This window comes from Pristis pectinata, chromosome 37 (assembly GCF_009764475.1).
Source record: "Pristis pectinata isolate sPriPec2 chromosome 37, sPriPec2.1.pri, whole genome shotgun sequence".
Lineage (NCBI taxonomy): Eukaryota > Metazoa > Chordata > Chondrichthyes > Rhinopristiformes > Pristidae > Pristis > Pristis pectinata.
The window spans coordinates 10,239,720-10,260,455 of NC_067440.1; the positions used below are offsets into that span (position 1 = coordinate 10,239,720).

At 51.4% G+C, this 20,736-nt stretch overlaps 1 protein-coding gene across 2 annotated transcripts in view; it reads right to left on the reverse strand.

The window, feature by feature from the left end:
* Positions 1–2,865: 2,865 nt before the first annotated feature.
* LOC127586680 (proline-, glutamic acid- and leucine-rich protein 1-like) overlaps positions 2,866–20,736 on the reverse strand; it is a 32,715-nt gene continuing 14,844 nt past the window's right edge. Inside the window, exons 10-18 of one of the 2 annotated variants that reach the window (XM_052044802.1) lie at positions 19,486–19,574; positions 18,332–18,448; positions 17,325–17,414; positions 16,372–16,522; positions 14,420–14,585; positions 13,693–13,748; positions 10,843–11,046; positions 7,472–8,974; positions 2,866–3,261 (exon numbers count right to left, since the gene is read on the reverse strand). In XM_052044802.1, the coding sequence (XP_051900762.1) occupies positions 3,166–3,261; positions 7,472–8,974; positions 10,843–11,046; positions 13,693–13,748; positions 14,420–14,585; positions 16,372–16,522; positions 17,325–17,414; positions 18,332–18,448; positions 19,486–19,574 (2,472 nt within the window). In that variant the 3' untranslated portion in view covers positions 2,866–3,165. The remainder of the gene's footprint in view (positions 3,262–7,471; positions 8,975–10,842; positions 11,047–13,692; positions 13,749–14,419; positions 14,586–16,371; positions 16,523–17,324; positions 17,415–18,331; positions 18,449–19,485; positions 19,575–20,736) is intronic. The other variant, XM_052044803.1, reaches the window with a different exon arrangement.

The window sequence follows — 20,736 nt, forward strand, 5'->3', positions numbered from 1 at the left end:
CACAGAAATGGCACATTTATTCCAATTTGGTCCATTAACCAACCCTCAAACCACATCTGTGTATTCCTCCCAAGGCTATCTGTTCCAGTTCTTTAAAAAAAAACCCTTGTAGCACCTTAACGAAGGACTTCTACAAGTCCAGATACAGGGGCTGCCCTGGTTATGAGTGACCTGACTTAGGAAAATCCGACATGCTATCTTTGAATAGTTCAATATTTGGAAAATACTGATGCACAAGTTCTTGGTCTGATGGTGATTATAGCAATGCACAATGTGAAGAGAAAGTTAATAATTATTACAACTACCTAATTACATAAGGAACAGTTTATAATGGACCATACCATGGGTAATGTTAGGGATCTCACAATCTACCTCACCATGGCCCTTGCACTTTGCCTACCTGCACTGCACTCTCTCTGGAACACTATATTCTGCATTGTTTTTTCCTTTCAGTACTACCACTATGTACTCATGTCTGGATGGCATGCAATATGAAGCTGTTCACTGTATCTTGGTACACGTGACAATAATAAACCTATTATAGGAATGAAAGAATTATACAAGTGTCTGTAGAGCAAAACAATATGGGTAGCTATACAAAAAGGACATTTGACTCAATGTCCATTTTCTGTAGCCACCCATATTGTATTGCTCTACAGAAATCGGCTAATGGACAGTTCTCAGGAATGAAACCCAGGGACCACCTGTACATCACATCCACTGGCTCCCTCATTTATTTTGTACTAACTGCAACCTCAAAAGATCTAATGGATTTGTCGAACCTGATTCCTTTTTCACTGACCCACGTTGACTCTACAAGTGCCCCATTACCACTTTCCTTAAAATAAAATGCATTTCTTCCCCCAACTGCTGATGTCAGGCTCATTGGTCTGTAGTTCACCATTTTATCTCCCTCCTTTCCTAAATAGAACCATCGAACCATAGTAAACTACAGCACAGAAAACAGGCCATTTGGCCCTTCTAGTCTGTGCCAAAACATTATTCTGCCAGTCCCATTTACCTGCCCCCAGCCCACACCCCTCCAGACCTCTCTCGTCCATGTATCTATCCAATTTATTCTTAAAAGTTAAGAGCGAGCCCGCATTTACCACATCAAATAGCGACTTACATCATAGGACTCATCCTGGAATCTACTGAACTTCAAATTTTAATGACTATTTATATTTAGTACTAGTTATCAAGGAATCGTACAGCACAGAAACTAGCTCTTTGTCCCACCTCATCCATGCTGACCACGATGCCCCGCTACACCAATCCCATTTCCCTGCATTAGACTCGTAGCCCTCTACACCCTCTCTCTCCAAACGCAGTAATTGTATCTGCCTCCAGCACCTCCTCTGGTAGCTCGTTCCAGATATTCATCACCCTTTGCCCCTCAGATCTTTAAATTTCTCCCCTCTCAACTTAAACCGAGTTTTGGACACCCCTGCCCTGGCTATCTATAGTTAGCCAAGTTCATTAGGACGGAGAATAATTGAGAACAACGTATTAAACAAAAACTAAACTTTCCAAATTCTCTCTTTAACCAGCTTTGCTGCCTCTTTGTTACTGGGTAGAGCAGCAGCGCCACCTGCCGGCAAGAGGTGGTGCAGCTGCTGGGATTCACCGGGGGGGGGGGGGGGGGGGGGGCAAAGCCAGTGAGTGACATCATCACAGGGAACCATCCTCTGCTATCTTTCCAAATTGTGGGGGGGGTCCCTCCTCCCTCTTGGGCGAGCGAGTGCGTGAGACACAGCACGCTGCTTGGTTTGTCATGCAGGATGTTCTGCGCTGACCGCTACCCAATGGTCTTGTGGTCAAAGGTGTCCTCTGCAGAAACTCTGCTATGAAGGATAGAGAGCACAGCAAGATCCAAGTCAACAGAACACTGCACATCAATGAGGCCAGGCCAATCCACCACCAGCCTCAAGGACACCCACCCATTCTCTTTTCTCCCTTCTCCTGTTGGGCAGAAGATAAAAAAGCCTGAGGGCACGTACCACCAGACTCAAGGACAGTTTCTATCCCGCTGGTATAAGACTCTTGAACGGACCTCTTGTACGATAAAGATAAAACTCTTTTTCTCTCAATCTACCTCGTCACAGCCCTTGCACCTTGTCTGCCTGCACTGCACTTTCTCTGTAACACTTCATTCTGCATTCTGTTATTGCTTTTCGCCTGTACTACCTCGACGCACTTGTGTTTTGGAATGATCTATCTGGATAGCATGCAAAACAAAGCTTTTTGCTGTATCTTGGTATATGTGACAACTAGAAACCAATTGCAATTCCACTCCCAGCATGTCATGACACTGGGTGTTTGTGTGTTTCAGTTCTGCACACAGCTTGATGCAGCCACCTGCAGTAGTGGCCATCGGGATGAGGACAATGTTAGGGGTATTACCCGCCCCACTCTTTATTTTACTTTGAATCGAAATGCAAATCCAACTTCAACAAGAGGTCCACACAAGAGATTCTACAGATGCTGGAATTTAGAGCAATACACAAAAAGTGCTGGAGGAACTCAGCAGGTCGGGCAGCATCCATGGAGGGAAACAAACAGTCGACATTTCGGGTCGAGACCCTTCATCAGGACTGATGTCCCCGATGAAGGGTCTCGGCCCAGAATGTCGACTGTTTGTTTCCCTCCGTGGACGCTGCCTGACCTGCTGAGTTCCTCCAGTGCTTTTTGTGTGCGTTGTTTCAACGAGAGGTCGCATCTGCAATGAAGCGCGTCAGACCAAGGTGGACTTTGCTTCAAAAGATTTTCACGCCCGTCAGCTGCTAGTGCCTTCTCAAAATAAAGAGCCTTGGTTTAATAACTGTTCCACGGTGAAGCCCAGGCTGGGGAGAAAGTGAGAACGAATTGGAGCCTGTCCACATAGTTGTTTATTAAACGTATGCACAAGACTCAAGTCCAGGTGCATTAACAATTATGTCACGGATTTATAAAAAAAATTCATAGAAAACACACTCGCGCATGGATGCGTTTTGGAATTACCCAAGCTTTAGCTCCTTGTCTGCAGAGCCAGGCCAGGTGGCAGTAGTCCAGAGTAAAACTGGAGCATCACAGCCTACGAGACATTGTTCCCGTGTAGACACGACCAACCTTGGCTCCAGTGCAGCTGCTGTGGTTCCCTCTGGCCCTCTCCACACCAGGACGCCATCAGCCGCTCGAACCTGGCACTTCAGCCACGTCGTCTTCGTCGGGTGGACAGTCTATGAAGTCTGTTAACATGACCGCCGTGTCGTCCTCGGGCGCCTGACCAGAGAGGAGCAGCAAGGGAAGCACACAGGGTGAGCGACGCAGTGCGTGAGAGTCTCGCGGCAAAGCTGCGCAGAGACAACAGTTTGGGACAGCAGCTGTTAAAGCACGAACCTGACCAGAACGGCTCTGGCAACTTGCAGAGCGTTCTTTGTACGTACAGCCGCAGCCCGAACGTGCCTGGGAGTTAAAGGAAAGCTGGGCTAATTCGTGCCTTTGTTAGGAGACACGAGACGCTGGAATCCGGAACAACAAGCAATCTGCTGGAGGAACTCAGTGGACTGAGCAGCATCTGTGGCAGGAAAGGAATTGTCGATGTTTATACCGGCCACCTTCCCTCTACACCCTCGAGTCCTGAGGCAGGATTTCGACCCGAAACGTCGACAGTTCCTCTCCCCCCACAGATGCTGCTCGACCCCGAGTTCCTCCAACAGATTGTTTATGGCGTAAAGGGAGTTGTCTCACTCCTCCATCTCACTTCTATCTACTGGCTGTCTTCCTCTACACTGTCAGTCCGGATGCAGGGTTGAAACACTGACCATCTCTTCGCCTCCACAGATGGTGCTCGACCCGCTAAGTTTCTCTGGCAGTTTATTTTTTGCCCGTGCTTTTATTAGCCAGGGCGTGGAATATAAGAGCAGGAAGGTTATGGTACAACTTTATTAAACGTTGGTTAGGCTGCAGCTGGACCACTGTGCAGTTCTATCGGAAGGATGTGACTGTACTGGAGAGGGTGCAGAGGAGCATCACCAGGATCACTGGATTCCTCCTCCTTCAGCCCTTTGCCTCTTCTATCTATCACCTCTCAGTTTATTACATCTTCCCCCCCTCCCCCACCCTCCTACCTTCCCCCCTCACCTGGACTCACCTGTCACCTACCTGCGTGTGCTCCTCCCCCTCCCCCCACCTTCTTATTCTGGCTTCTGCCCTCTTCCTTTCCAGTACTGGTGAAGGGTCTCGGCCTGAAACGTCGACTGTTTATTTCCCTCCACGGATGCTGCCCGACCTGCTGAGTTCCTCCAGCACTTTTTGTGCATCACCAGGATGTTGCCTGGGACGGAGATTTCAGTTACGGGGACAGCCTGTCTACTTTTCTTTGGAGCAGCAGGGTGATCTGACAGAGGTACACAAAAATTACCAGGGACTTAAGAGTCACACAGCTTGGAAACAGACCCTTCGGCCCAACTGATCCATGCCGACCAAGTTTCCCATCTAAGCTCGTCCCATTTGCCTGCATTTGGCCCATATCCCTCTGAACCTTTCCTATCCATGTACCCGTGCAAGTACCTTTTAAATGTTGTTAATATACCTGCCTCAACCACTTCCCCTGGCAGCTCGCTCCACATACGGACCACCCTCTGGGTGAAGAAGTTGCCCCTCAGGTTCCTATTAAATCTCTCCCCCCTCACCTTAAACCTGTGCTCTCTAGTTCTTGATTCCCCAACCCTGGGGAAAAGACTGCGTGCATTCACCCTATCGATGCCCCTCATGATTTGATCTTCTATAAGATCACCCCTCAATCTCCTACGCTCCAATGAGAAAAGCCCCAACCTGCCCAACCTCTCTCCATAACTCAGACCCAAAAAATTCTGCAGATGCTGGAATCTGGAGCAATACACAAAAAGTGCTGGAGGAACTCAGCAGGTCAGGCAGCAACTATGGAGGGAAATAAACAGCCAATATTTCGGGCCGAGACCCTTCAAATCAGGGCTGGAAAGGAAGAGGGCGGATGCCAGAATAAGGAGGAGGGGGAGGGGGAAGAGCACACGCAGGCAGGGGAGAGGCAAGTCCAGGTGATAGGCGAGTCCTGGTGGAAGGGGCAAGGTAGATAACTCAGTCCCTCGAGTCCTGACAACATCCTCATAAACCTCTGCACTCTTTCCAGCTTAATGGCATCTTTCCTATAGCAGGGTGACCAAAACTGAACACAATATTCCAAATGAGGCCTCACCAACATCTTCTACAACTGTAACAGAACATCCTGACTTCTACACTCAATACCCTGACTGAAGACCACCAAAGACAGGAAATAATCCTCCACAGCTCACACACGATCACATCCTCCTGGGGCACCTTCTCCTACTGAGATAAATAAAACAGAAAATGCTGGAAACACTCAGCAGGTCAAGCAGCATCTGTGGAAAGAAAAATGTTAACATTTCAGGTCCGAGACTGTCAGATCTGAAACATAACTGTGTTTCTCTCTCCGCGTATGCTGCCTACCTGCTGAGTGTTTCCAGTACTTTTCTGCTTTTATTTCAGACTTCTAGCATCCGCAGTTTCTTCCTGATTTCCAAGAGCTGAAGCATTGAAGGTGTCTAAAGACAAAGGGCATAGCTTTGGATGTAGATAGGAGTCGATGAGATCGCACTTGGAATATCTTGTACAGTTTTGATCACCCTGTTATAGGAAAGACGTCATTAATCTGGAAAGGGGGCAAAGAAAATTTACGAGACTGTTGCCAGGACTCAAGGGCCTGAGTTATAGGGAGAGGTTGCCAGGCTAGGACTATATTCCTTGGAGTGTAAGAGACAGAGGGATGACCTCATAGAGGTGTACAAAATCATGGGGGGGGGGGGGGGGGGAGCATGGATAGGTTGAATGCACAGTCTTTTTCCCAGGAAAAGGAAACCAAAAACTAGAGGGCATTGGTTTAAAGGTGAGAGGGGAAAGATTTAAAAAGAGACCTGAGGAGCAACTTCTTCAGGCAGGGGGTGGTGGGTGTATAACAACATTTAAGAAGCATTTGGACAGGTATATGGATAAGAAAAGTTTAGAGGGAGATGGGCCAAACGCAGTCAAATGGGACTAGCTTGGATGGGCATCTTGGTTGGCATGGACCAGTTGGGCTGTATGACATTGTCACACTAGCAGCAGCGGAAGGTGTTGAGGTGATAGACTGATGGATCTAGAATAAGGGGCAAGGTTTCACAAGAAGGAGACACAAGAGACTGCAGATGCTGGAATCTGGAGCTACACCCAATCTGACGGACTCAGTGGGTCGAGCAGCGTCTGTGGGGGGAAAGCCTGTCTACCTGAGCTACATCCAACAGGACCTGAGTCACGGGTCAGCTTTGCATCAAGTATGAAAGTTAATCAGCTCAGGCCAGGTTTGAATTGACTGCAATCGGATCAGGTTAGATCAGACCCAATCTGTACTGTATGAGGAGGGTAGGGGAGCTCAGTCCTTCCTTCCTCATTGACCACAGCAGAGAAACAGACCCTTTGGCTATCTTTGTCTCTGGTACACGCCAGCCCCCCGCAATGTCTGTGGAGGGGGAGAGGAATTGTCGACGTTTCAGGTTGAAACCCTGCATCAGGACTCGGGAGGGGAGTTCGGTGAGATCCTCTCACTGCTTCCCATCTGTGGTTTCCACTGCTCTCCTGTTGAAGGGTTTCGACCTGAAACGTCGACGATTCCTTTCCTCCGCTGAGCTCCTCCGTCAGGTTGTTTGTTGAGCAAGGAGTTGGCCACTTAGGCCACAGATGTGGAGGGATTTCTTCTCTTCAATGGGCTTTGGAATTCCTTATCCTGGGGAACTGTAGAGGCCGAGTCACTGGATATAGAAACATAGAAAACCTACAGCACAATACAGGCCCTTCGGCCCACAGAGCTGTGCTGAACATGTCCCTACCTTAGAAATTACTAGGCTCACCCATAGCCCTCTATTTTTCTCAGCTCCATGTACCTGTCCGAAAGTCTCTTAAAAGACCCTATCGTATCCGCCTCCACCACCGTTGCCGGCAGCCCATTCCACACACTCACCACTCTCTTGAGTAAAAAAAACTTACCCCTGACATCTCCTCTGTACCTACTCCCCAGCACCTTAAACCTGTGTCCTCTTGTGGCAACCATTTCAGCCCCGGGAAAAAGCCTCCGACTATCCACACGATCCATGCCTCTCATCATCTTATACACCTCTATCAGGTCACCCCTCGTCCTCCGTCACTCCAAGGAGAAAAGGCCGAGTTCACTCAACCTGTTTTCATAAGGCATGCTCCCCAATCCAGGCAACATCCTTGTAAATCTCCTCTGCACCCTCTCTATGACTTCCACATCCTTCCTGTAGTGAGGTGACCGGAACTGAGCACAGTACTCCAAGTGGGGTCTGACCAGGGTCCTACATAGCTGCCACATTACCTCTCGGCTCCTAAAATATGTTCCAAGCTGAGCTGGACAGCGGCTGTATCAAGGATCAAGTCTTACCTTGGCTTCAGCAGGCTCCCCAGACGTCTCCATCTCCTCTGGCGGCTCGCTGGTGCTCCCCTCCGCGGCTGCTGCGCGGACTTCAGGTACTTTTGCCGGGGACCCCTCCTCCGATTTCCTCTCGGGCTCCTCGGTGGTCCCTTTATCCGACACGCTGACCCCTTCCGGCGCTCCGTCCTCCCCGCCGGCGGCGGCCGCTGCCGTCTCCATCGCCTGTCCACCCTCCTCTGCCTGGAGCTGTTCCCTCGACTCCGCCTCTGCCGCCCCCTCCTCCTCCGGGGGTCCGGCCTCCACTTCCGGGGGGCAGGAGCACTGCTCCGGGAGAGACTCCGTTGCCGCTGCCTCCTCCCCCTCCGTAGGGGCGATCCGCTCCTCCTTCCCCACCTCCAGGGGCGGAGGCGGCTCCTCCTCCGTCGCCGGGATGTCCTGCACTCCATCCCTCTGGGAGGCGGCCTCCTGATGCCCAGCGTAGTGGGGGGAGCCGTCCTCGGGAGCCGGCTGGCTGACCTCCCCCGCCTGCACGCTAATTGCCGTCAGAGGCTCCTCATCCTCTGACACGGGACCCTGGGCCTGGTCGAACATCTCCTCCTCCTCCTCCAGCTCCTCGATCTCCTTGTAATCCATCTCGTCCTCTTCCTCTTCCTCGTCCTCCTCCTCCTCCTCTTCCTCCTCCTCCTCCAGCTCCCCCTCCTCGAAGTCCTCCTCGTCCTCGAAGTCCTCCTCCTCTTCCTCCTCCTCCTCGTAGTAGTCCTCCTCGTCCTCGGGGTACTCGCCTTCCTCGTCCTCGCTGCTGTTGATGTTGATGACGGTCAGGTCCTCGTCCACCTCCCGGGGCTCCGCCTTCTGCTCTTCGGCGGCGGGAGGCGGCGCCGGGGGGGCCAGGGGCTGAGCAGGGGCTGGCGGTGGGGGCAGCTGGGACTGGCTGGGAGGCGGCGAGGCGACCACGATCTTCTCTATCTCCTCCGCAGCCGCTGACTCCTCCTTCTTGGGCTCGGGGGAGCCCCGTTCGGGTAGGAGACCCTCAGGGACGATCACCACACTGTCGTCCGAGTCGCTCTCCAGAGAGATCTCGACGTCGGATTCCTCCTCCTTGTCATAGCGCACGAAAACGGGACGGTGGCCTCCGTTGCCGAACAGGGCGTCCTCGTCCCGCGGAGCTTCCAGCAGGGACCTGGGGTCGGGCTCCCCCTCCCCGGGAGGGGCTCTGACCTCAGCCGAGGGGGCCGCGGGCGGGGCCAGCGGGGCGGGGAAGCTCGCCGGTGGCGGCGGGGCAGACATCCCGGAGAAGCGCGCCTGCAGGGACGGGTGGTCAGGCTGCGGACGGAGGGCCAGTCCGCTCGGCGGGAAGGGGGGCGGCGGAGGCTGCTTGCAGGGGGTCTGCAGGTCCACCGCCGGCGGCTTGGGGGCTGCTCCGGCCCCCAGCCCGGCGCTGCTCAGCGAAGGCACCCGCGGGTGGATCACGCAGTTGCAGACCACCAGGGCCTCGGCACAGAAAGCTGCCACCTGCGAACACAAACAACAGCGGCTTAATCACACGGGGCTGGCGGTTCGTGGACAAGTGCTGGTGGGTTCACTGGCCGTGGAAATTGTGTGTGTGTGTGCACACCTGTGTGTGCGCGCCTGCGTGCACACCTGTGTGCATGTGTGTAAGCCTGTGTGTGTGTGTACATGTCTGTGTGTGTGTACGCCTGTATGTGTGGTGTTCCTATGTGTGTCGGTGCCTGTGTACCTGTGTGCGCACCTGTGGGCACACATGCGTGTGGAAGAATCCGGGGGCGAGTCGATGGGAATGCAGATGGGAGGAATAAAATGGCGTCAGTGTAAATGGGTTCACAACCATTGCACGTCTGTCACAGGAGACCGCAGGTGCCAGGATCCGGAGCAACAAACTCCTGGCGGAACTCAGCGGGTCAGGCAGCATCCGCGGAGGGAGAGTGACGGTCGACATTTTGGGCCGAGACCCTGCGTCACGACTGAGAGTGTGGGGGGGGGGGGGGTGGTGGAAGATAGCCAGTATAAAAAGGTGAGGTGGGGAGAGAGGCTGGCTCCATCTGCAGATCAACCCCTCCTCATCTCGATCCATCACCTGCCAGCTCCTGCCTCACCTCTCTACACTGGTTATCTCCCCTCTACACTCTCAGTCCTGATGCAGAGTCCCAGTCCGAAATATCATCTCACCCTCTGCCTCCACAGATGCTGCCCGAGCTGCTGAGTTGCTCCAGCAGCTTGTTCTTTTGCTTCACACTGAGGATATGGGAGGAAATTTGGAGGATTGTGTGCAGTTCTGGTCACCTAACTATAGGAAGGATATCAGTAAGATTGAAAGAGTGCAGAGAAGATTTACTAGAATGTTGCCGGGTCTTCAGGAGTTGAGTTACAGGGAAAGATTGAACAGGTTAGGACTTTATTCCTTGGAGCGTAGAAGAATGAGGGGAGATTCGGTAGAGGTTTACAAAATTGAGGGGTATAGACAGAGTAAATGCAAGTAGGCTCTTTCCACCTAGATTAGGAGAAATAAGTACGAGAGGACATGGCTTTAGGGTGAAAGGGGAAAGGTTTAGGGGGAACTTCTTCACAGAGAGTGGTGAGAGTGTGGAACAAGCTGCCATCTGACGTGGTAAATACGGGCTCACTCTTAAATCTTAAGAACAAATTGGATAGATACATGGATGGGAGAGGTCTGGAAGGTTATGGACTGGGTGCAGGTCAATGGGACTAGTGGAATAAAGTTTCGGCCAGACTAGAAGGGCCGAATGGCCTGTTTTCTGTACTGTAGTGTTCTATGGTTCTACGGAAATTGGAACACCCAGAGGGAAACCCAGCAGGTCCACTGAAGCCTTGCTACTGCCAAGACACTCTTCAGAGCCCCCGTCATCTCACTTAACACCACTTACAGCTGAATGTGAAGTTCAGTTTGATTTTGCTGTTCTGAACATTTTCGTTTGTTAGAATTATACAGCATGGAAACAGGCCATTCAGCCCATTGAGTGCTCGCTGACCATCAAACACCCCTCTACACCAATCCTACATTAATCCCTCTTTTTCACTTCCCCCAAGATTCTACCCCTCACCCACAAGTTGGTGGGGCAATTTACAGCGGCCAATTAACCCACCGACCCCGCATGTTGCTGGGAAACCGGAGCACCCGGGGGGAAACCCACAGGATCACAGGGAGAACATGCAAACTCCACACACACACACAGCACCGGAGGTCGGGATCGAACCCGGGTTTCTGAAGCTGTGAGGCAGCGGCTCCACCTGCTGCACTGATTAAGGCGGATCCGCTACATGGAGAGAAGCAGCCACGAATGAGAGATGTTAGCACAGGCAAGGAAATGTTGACCCCTTTCGTCAGACGGCCCTGTCCTTACCTCGGTGTTTCCATCGTTCTGCCCCTGGCTGAAGGTTTTGACAGCGCAGTGCAGCGGGGGGGGCCACCTCGGGTTAGGCACCAACAGCAGGAAAAGCAGCAGACGGTAGAGCTCCTTGCGACAGTCCGCCCGCAGGTAGGGGCTGGGCGAGCTCGCCCCCTGCTGCAGACGGACCAGCAGGGGCAGCACCAGCTCGTGGAGCTTCTGCAGAGGAAGAGGAGGAAGAGGTCAGGTCAAGCCATCAGGTTTATTGCCACGTGCACAAGTAGGGTGAGGTACAGGTACAGCGAAAATCCTGCAGCAGTATCACAGGCTCGTAGGTACAGATAACAACACAGACACTGAAGAAAAACTGTGCAAAACAAGATATTAGTGCGAGAAAAAAAGAAACATATTCAGAGATAAATCCATAGCAGCGCACAAGGTGGTCCGTAGCTTTCCGTTACCTAGGTTGGGTTAGGGTTGTGCCGGTTGGTTCAAGAACCGAATGGTTGAAGGGAAGTAGCTGTAACTGAACCTGGTGGAGTGGGGACTTCAGGCTTCTGTACCTCCTGCCCGACGGCAGCTGCGAGAGGAGGGCGTGGCCCAGATGGACGCAAACCTAAACAATCTGGAGAGGATTCCCGGGGAAGAGGTGCTGCGCAGGTAACAGGTTAATGCTCCACCCTGAACCAGAGATGTACAGCACGGAAACAGGCCCTTCGGCCCACCACGTACATGCCGACCATCAAGTGCTCATCTGCACTAATCCTATTTACGGACACAAAGTTCAAAGAAGAACTTAGACAGACGTTTAAATAGGCAAGGCATGGGAGGAAGTGATAGAGGTGTATAAGATGATGAGAGGCATTGATCGTGTGGATAGTCATTAGAGGCTTTTTCCCAGGGCTGAAATGGTTGCCACAAGAGGACACAGGTTTAAGGTGCCGGGAGTAGGTACAGAGGAGATATCGGGGTAAGTTTTTTACTCAGAGAGTGGTGAGTGTGTGGAATGGGCTGCCGGCAACGGTGGTGGAGGCGGATACGATAGGGTCTTTTAAAGAGACTTTTGGATAGGTACATGGAGCTGAGAAAAATAGAGGGCTATGGGTAAGCCTAGTAATTTCTAAGGCAGGGACAGGTTCAGCACAACCTTGTGGGCCGAAGGAGCTGAATTGTGCTGTAGGTTTTCTATGTTCTATGAAACAGTCTAATTTGGGCAAATGTAGAAGGGCAAGAAGGTCGGCATGGACATGGTGTGCAGAAGGCCCCGTTTCTGAGCTGCAAGACTTGGTCTGCAACTTCCCATGCCTCGACGATTCAATTGCTCGTCTAGAACAAAGAACATGGAACAGCACAGGAAAAGGCCCTTTGGCCCACGATGTCTGTGCAAAACTTGATGTCAAATTGAAATAAACCTCTCCTGCCTGTACATGATCCACATCCCTCCATCCCCCGCATATTCATGTGCCTATCTAACAGCCTCTTAAACACCACTGTTGTATATATTTCCACCACTACCCTGCTAGCCTGTCCTAGGCACTCACCACTCCCTTGTGAAAAAAAACTTACTCCGAACATCTCCTTCAAACTCTCCCCCTCTCACCTTAAAGCTATGCCCTGTAATACTTGAAAGTGTAGATACTTCTTAAATGTTGTGACAATCTCTGCCTCCATCACCCCGTCAGGCATTGTGATCTATCGTGTTATAAACCTCTATCAGTCCACTGGTCAGCTGTTGGTTAGTTACTGTTTTGCCTGTCAGAAAGGTGCAAGCTCGAGTCCCATTCGAGTTACTGGAGCACAATAACCTAGGCTGTTGCACAAGTCAACTCATAGCCCACTTGTCTCTCAGAGGGGTGGAGAAGGTCCCACAGAACCCTGACAAAGAGCACACCCCGGGCACTGCTTCACCCTCAACCAACACACCAAAATATCTGACAGGAACCTTTCACTCCCCATCAGAAGGCTCCTTGGAAGCTACAACATTGACCAAGCTTTTGGTCGTCTGCATCTCCAGTAACTCCGTAGTATAGTTCAGGCAGCCAGTAAACTCTAACCTGAAGCCTTTGTCCCAACAGGGCTGAACCCACTTCAAAGCTTGTATCTCATTAAAGATGCAACAACACTAAGTATTTGTTCTGTAATTAAGAATTGCTTGAAAATTTATACCAAAGTCTCTCTCCCTTTACCTGTATTTCCATATCTCCTTATAACATTAGAAGAGGCCATTTGGCCCATTGGGTTCATGCCAGCTCATGAAGGAATCCCATTCCCCCCCCAACTAATTTCCTTATTCCCCCACATTCCCAGCACTCCCCCCAGACTCTACCCCTCACCCACACGCTAGGGAGACAACTTAGAGCGGCTAATTAAGCCGCCGATGCTGCACGTCATTGGGATGTGGGAGAAAACAGGGAGAAGGTGCAAACACACACACACACACACACACACACCCACAGCGCTGGAGGTTGGGATCGAATCCAGGTCTCTGGAGCTGTGAGGCAGCGTATCTACCGGCTGCCCACAAGGGGAAGAATACCATTTACCACAGAAACGTTGCCACTTCATTAGCCCCCCCAGTCCAAGCAACTCTGGCTAGCAGGAGATCAGAATTTGGATGCATCGAAATTAACTTCTCGTTCATCCCAGTGCACTAACCTGTTCGGACGCTTGCCTACGGGAGTGTGAAGTTATTCCGGCAGGATGTACTTCAGAGTGCCAAGTCACAGAAAGTGTTTACTGTTTCCCATTCACCAGGGCACGCACCCCACTGGAGATGGAAGGGAATCGCTCCCCTGCACCCCAGCCTGGCCCCCCCCCCCCACCCTGAGGATGCTCGCGGGAGAAGATGCGGCCACGTTCACGCACCTTGTGGGTCTCCTCTTTCAGGAAGCTTCCGCTGGTCAGGATCACGTTGCTGCAAACTGTGGGATGGAGAGGGTGGAGACAGAGTGTTTAACCAGGGGTCAAGGCACCCAGTCGCGAAACCCCACACACAGCAGGAGAGCAGGCGCAGCGCAGAGTCTGCGCCCTCGGGGCTTCCCAACCCCTGCGCCAGACTCCAGTCGGAGACCATCTGCACAAGTTGGCAGCTCCAGGCCAGGGGCTTTCCACGGGAGTTCTGTTCAAAACTACAGTACTGGCAGGTGGAACACACACTCACAAACAGGAGCCTGGAGTGACACAGGAGCTGGGAGTGGGACACAGCTGGGGCACGGCGACTGGGAATGGGACACACACCCACAGCACAGCGACTGGGATGAGTCAGGGACTGGGAGTGAGACACATCCTCGGTACAGTAACTGGGAGTGAGACACACCCTCAGTAAAATAACAGAGCAAGTCAGGATTGGGAGCGAGGCATCCCTCGCTCCGGGGACCGCGAGCGAGGCATCCCTCGCTCCAGTGGGAGTGACTGAGGGGGCTGTGTCCGACAAGACCGGAGATGTCCAGCTCCCAATTCTGTCCTCAGCAAGTGAGGGACAAGGAGTGGGCGGGCATCAGGTAAACCTCACTGTGCGCACACCACTCTCCTCGGCGAGGATTCCGCAGATGCTCCGTCGCCGTGGTGTGGCGGGGGTTAACCCGTAAGATACCTCTCAGCGCCGCCAGGCAGACGTCGCTGTTGGCACTCAGGTCCCTCTTCTTCTGGCCTTGCATCGCGGACCCTTCGCTCAGCTGCATCAGCTTCTGCTTCTTGTTGGTGTGTTTGCCGTAGTTCTGTGACTGGATCCCGTCAGCTGCCGGTCTGTCCCCCTGTAGCTGGAAGGGCAAAGATCGAAGGCCATCAGATGTCAGCACAGTATCTGCCCGATGTCTCACCTATCAGTGGGGGCATGCAGGGTTGGAGCTGGAAGGGTCTCAAACTCGCAGGTCCAGAGACCCAGGTTCAGGAATCAATCCTGACCTCGAGCACCGTTTGTGTGTGTGTGTGTATACGTGTGTATAAGTGTGTGTGTGCGCGCACACACATGCGCCTTTGTCTACCTGGAGTTTGCACGTTCTCCCTTTCTCCATGACCGCGTGGGTTTCCCCTGGGTGCTCTGGTTTCCTCCCACATCCCAACGACCTGTAAATTGCCCCCCTAGTGTGTGGGTGAGGGGTAGATCTGGGGGGAGTTGATGGGAATGTGGGGAAAGGGGCTGATGCAAGTGCTCCCTGTAGCCAGCACAGACATGATAGGCTGAATGGCCTCCTGCTATTGGAAGAAAATGTGAGAAACGTTCTACAAAGAAGCTGGTGGGGGCGTCCAAAACTCAGGGGCACAGTCACAGATCTTCTGCTGTCAGGGGATTGTGACTCTGGAAATCTTTACCCCACAGACTTGCCCACTCTCAGGTCATTGAATACGTTCAAGCCCGAGGTAGACCTTTGGATAGGGGTGACTGGGATCAGGCACGAAAGCAAGGCCAGGAAGCGGATCAGCCAGAACCTTACTGCTCTGCTCTGGACCGCAAGAAACTGCAGAGAGTTGAGAACGCAGCCCAGTCCGTCACGCAAACCAGTCTCCCCGCCATTGACTCCATCTACACTTCCCGCTGCCTCAGGAAAGCAGCCGACACAATCAAGGACCCCTCCCACCCCGGTCATTCTCTCTTCTCCCCCTTCCTGCCGGGCAGAAGATACAAAAGCCTGAGAGCACGTACCACCAGGCTCAAGGACAGCTTCTATCCTGCTGTTTCAGACTCTTATACGCACAAAGATGATATCTTGATTCCCCCAATCTACCTCGTCGTGGCCCTTGCACTTTATTTGTCTGCCTGCACTGCACTTTCTCTGTAACTGCAATGCTATATCGTGCACTGTTTTCCCGTTTTATTACCTCGATCTACTTATGTATGGCATGATCTCTCTGGAAAGCACGCAAACAAAAGCTTTTCACTGTATCTCGGTAATTGTGACAATAACAAACCAATAATTACTAATTACTGCTCACAAGTCCCACTCCCACTCTTATTTCTAAAGATATTCTCTGGAATTAGTTCCCTCACTGGTTTTAATCTCTCCTGAGGACTTGGGGTTTGAACTTTACAAGGATGTTGCCAGGATTTGAGGGACTGTGTTATAGGGACAGGCTAGGACTTTATTCCTTAGAGTGTTAGTGATCTTACAGAGGGGCATAGATAGGGTGAATGCACTCAGTTTTTTCCCCCAGGGTTGGGGAATCAAGGCCAAAGGTTTAAATTGAAAGGGGAAAGATTTAATAGGAACTTAAGGGGCAACTTTTGTTTTACACAAAGGGTGGTATGTATGTGGAATAAGCTGCCAGAGGAAGTGGTTGAGGCAGGTACAATAACAACTTTTAAAAGACAGTTGGACAGGTACATGGATAGGAAAGGTTTAGAAGGATATGGGCCAAATTCTGGCAAATGGGTCTAGCTTGGATGGGCATCTTGGTCAGCATGGACCAGTTGGGCCAAAGGGCCTGTTGTCAGCTGGTGACTCTCCCCCGCTCATAAGTCGTTGGTCAACCATGCTGAGTTAACAGACTCCCGCCACCTCTCACGCCCCAATATCTTGCCCGCCCTCGCCCTGTGGGTCTCCTCACCTTCAGTATGTCTGCCACAGGAGTGATATCACTGATCAGATTAGCCAACAGGACATCAGAATGGTGGAACGAGCCCTGGAGAACTCCTGAGGACGCCCCGCAGACTTTCACCCACATCTCCAGCACCCTGTACGCCTTCACTCTCACAGAGCTGCAAGAACGATTGCGTGGTGTTAGTTTTCTCTCTATACAGTCACCCTCAAGACTTGAGCAAGACCAGCACTTACTACGCATGACTAGTCACCTGAGGACGATTGGCATCTCGTCTCCCAGCACAAGGTGCAGGAGCGGCTTTCATCAATTACCATCCTTTCCAAGAGCACCAAAATGGAATTAAATAAATACTCTGGGTCCAACTCTGGATCTGCATTCTAATCCTACGAGGGGAGGGAGGTGTGTGTGTGTGGGTTTCCCCCGGGTGCTCTAGTTTCCTCCCACATCCCAACGATGTGCAGGGTCGGTGGCTTAATTGGCCGCTGTCAATTGCCTCCCTAGTGGGTGGGTAAGGGGTAGAATTGTGGGGGGGGGGGGGGGGGGGGGGGGGGGGTAGTAGATGAGTTTGCGAGGAGAATAAAATGGGATTGGTGTAAATGCGTAAATGGGTTGCTGATGATTGGCACAGACTCCAATGAGGAGAATCACTGGAGGGGAAGGGAGAGCGAGCTAATGGACACGTCAGGGAGAATAGGTTACAGGGAAATAATTGGGACTGGTAGAACAGCTCTGGGAATTTCATGGGCCAAATGACTTCAAGCGTCGTCAGAAAAATAAACAGGAGAATACGAGAGGAAATGCTACTGTAGAACCCTGTGGTGAGTGAAATAACTGCTGTGATCCCTACAGTGGGTGCGGACTCAGTGGGCTGAAGGCCCTTTTCCTTTGATCTCTGGGATTCTGCAGGTTCTCCTCCTGGGAACGGTTCGTAACCTGAAGTCGGAAACACGTCCACTCACCGAGTTCCCAGGCAGCAGGAGGCGCCTGCAGCCCCACAGCAGCTGGCAAATCCATCCCGCTGGTCTCCCAGATGCCTGCTCATGTGTGGGCTGTATGTAAGCCAGGGAGGACCTGTATTATAATACTTGAAGCGAAATGCATGTTCTTTCTTCTGCAAACCCATCCCCAGCCGACTCTTCAGATTCCCGCTGTTCTTCGACCTCTGTGACTCACTGTATTGTGAAGGGTCGTGGCTGTCATGTGACAGCACTGCCCACTACCTGGTCGGAAGACACACCACTGCCAATCAAGGTTTAGCCCCGCCCCACCCATTGGCACACAGCTGACTAATGGCCCCTTTAGGCACCTTTGTACTTGGCCTTGGGCCATTGGCCTTTGTAAATTACTTGGGCTGGACCCCCCACCCCTCCAGCAATATAAAATGTGCCACGTGTGCTTGGCTCACTCTTTGCCACCTTCGAGGGACCACCCTGCTTCACTCCAGGCCGAGTACCATGGAACGGCGCTGGAGAGATCATTGGTGAGGTGTGCACTGTTTAAGGGTTGGGAGCGTTTTAGTTAGTGTCCCCAGTAGCACAAAGCCGTGCCTGCACTGAGTCAAGGGGTGGCAGGTATTGTATTGCTTTTCCTTGTGTGTGTGTGTGTGCGTGTGTGCGTGTTTATTTTCTCCCCGGTGCGATTTTCCCACGCTTGTCCTTTGTAAATAAAATCCCTTACTGCCAGACTGTGTTCAGAGTCCTTGCTTTTGAGACCCATTGAATCTGTTTTCTCACTCATAACACTCACCTACTCTTTCACAATCCCTCCCACAAGGCACAGACGCAATTGTGCTGTGCCCACTGTAGCTCAGGGGAACAGCTGGAATTCTCCAACGGTGACCTCTGGCGCCAAGCCCCGCAAACCATCCACCTTCGGCGTGTCGTCAATCGCCACCCGCATCCCAGCCCCTACTCCCCCCACCCCACCTGTGGTTCCCGTGGACTGGTCTCCCTGCGCAGAACCTGACCTGTACGCTTTCTCCTGCCCGGGTACGGCTGTGTCGCGCGGAGACCCCCACGCCGTCAGGACTTGAGGGAAGAGTCTGCAGATGACGTCGGCAAAACGCAGCAGACGCTTCTTGCACCTGTTGGACAAGGACACAACCAATTCGTACCCTGTGGTGCCGCAGGAAGAGGAGGTGGAGCAAGCCCGAAGGACACTAATGCCTCTGTTCAAGGTGTTATCTATTACAAGGGCGATGACAAACTACTCAAATGGGAACCAAGCCATTTGAGGTCTAGTGTAGGAACATGGTACTGAGGTAAAAGAGCCATGGCAGAGTGGGAGGGGGGTGAATGGCCTGTTCTATTATGTGCACAGTTTACTCATTAAGTGAGTGAAGTGCAGCTTGAACTTTTCCCCTTGCCTTGTGATAAATTGGGCATATCAAAATGACAAGTGCCGGTTGTCTTGCCTCGAGGAAGGAAGGAGACTGGAAACCAAAGGCAAAATAATCACGAGTCCACTATGGTCTTGTATCTGGAACTCACTGTCTGAAAGGGTGAAGAGAGCAATAGCTACTTGCAAAAAATTAAAGAGAATTCAGTAAAAGGAGAAAATATTGGAAACACTCAGCAGGTCAAGCAGCATCTGTAGAGAGAGAAACAGATCGTCAGAACCTAAGATATTAGCTCTGTTTCTCTCTCCACGGATGCTGCCTGACCCGCTGAGTGTTTCCAATATTTTCTGCTTTTACTGAATTCTTTTTACTTTTTATCATTATCTGTTTCCCCCTCCACAGATGCTGTCTGACCTGCTGAGCGTTTTTTTCCATTTTTATTTCAGGTTTCCAGCACCTGTGTTTTTTTTTAAATTTTCATTTAAAAGTGAATTAATTTTTGAAGTGGAAATATTTGCAGCATTACTGGGGGGAAGGAGTGGGCAGCAAGTGCTAGCAGTGACACAATGGCCCGAACAGCCTCTTGTAGGATGCCTGATCTTAACTCTAATGCAAAGTCAACGAGGTTACTCTTGGCAGTGATCTCAAGACTCCAGGTTTCAAGGGCTGTTCCAACAATTCCAACGCAGCCACCCACCCCCAACAGATCACTGAATGGGAGAGAGTTGAGACACATTCGACTAACCGGAGAGGCAGCTTTATCAAGCACACGGTACACTTACACGGCGATGAGTGCAGAGAGAATCTCAAGGGCGTCACAGTGAACTGTCGGCAGGACTAACAACTTCAACGGTCCCTCACCTATCCAGCTCTGCCAAGGAAGATTTCAAGAGCAAGAGGTCTGAGAAGACAAGCGAGGAAACGCAAAAACAAATCCAAAGGCTATGTTATGCTCAGCGATACTTCAACATTTGCAGCCAGCAGCTTTGAGACGTCTAATTACAGCCGGTAGCCTTCTTCCCCCAGGGTTGAAATATCTAATACTAGAGTTTAAAAGGAGATGTGTGGGTCAAGTTTTTCTTGCAGAGTGGTGGCTGACTGGAATGTGCTGCCAGGGGTGGGGGTGGAAGCAGATACAACAGAGGCATTTGAAAGGCTCGTAGATAGGCATGTGGATGTGTAGAGAACAGAGGGAGACGGACATTGTTCAGACAGAAGGAATTGGTTTAGTTAGGTGTTTAATTACTAGTTCAATTAGTGCGGTACAACATCGTGGGCTGAAGGGCCCGCTCCTGTGCTGTAATGTTCTGTTGTGTGTTAATATTCAGTAATCCAGTGGGGTTGGTGGTGGTGGGGGGCGGTCAGGGGCTGAAACCCTTTATCCAGATAGAGCGGTTAGAGAGAAGTACTGGAGCAACGTCAGACTTGTAACTAAACAGCAAGATCAAAACCACCCACAACCAATGCAGCCCCAAGGATGAGCGACACAGAAATAATGTTAGGCTTTAACAAGAGGGTGGGCAATTAAATTCCCCTTATCTGCAGTTGTTTAAACATTGATGTAAATACTTAGTGAAGAATTGTTGAGACCATCAGGTAGAGAATCGGCGATTTGCAATTCCAGTCCGGATTCACAAAACACTGGGATACTCAGTCCAGAATGGTGAACTGCTAGCACTAAACCATCCAGTTACATTGTAGCTACTGCCTTTTAGATCTATGTATGTGTCACTGCATAGAGGCTTTGCTCAACATGGGGCACAGTTTCACTATTTAATAACATGGGGAGTAAATTATATAGAACAGTAAAGCAGAGGAACAGGCCCTTCAGCCCACAATGTCTGTGCCAACCTAATCCCATCTGCCTGCACGTGGTCTATATCCCTACATCCCTGCCTGTTCATGCGCCTGTCCAAATGCCTCTTAAGCGTTGCTATCGTATCTGCTTCCACCACTTCCCCAGCAGTGTGTTCCAGGTGCCCACAACTCTGTGTAAAAAAAAACTTGCCTCATAAGTCTCCTTTAAACTTTCA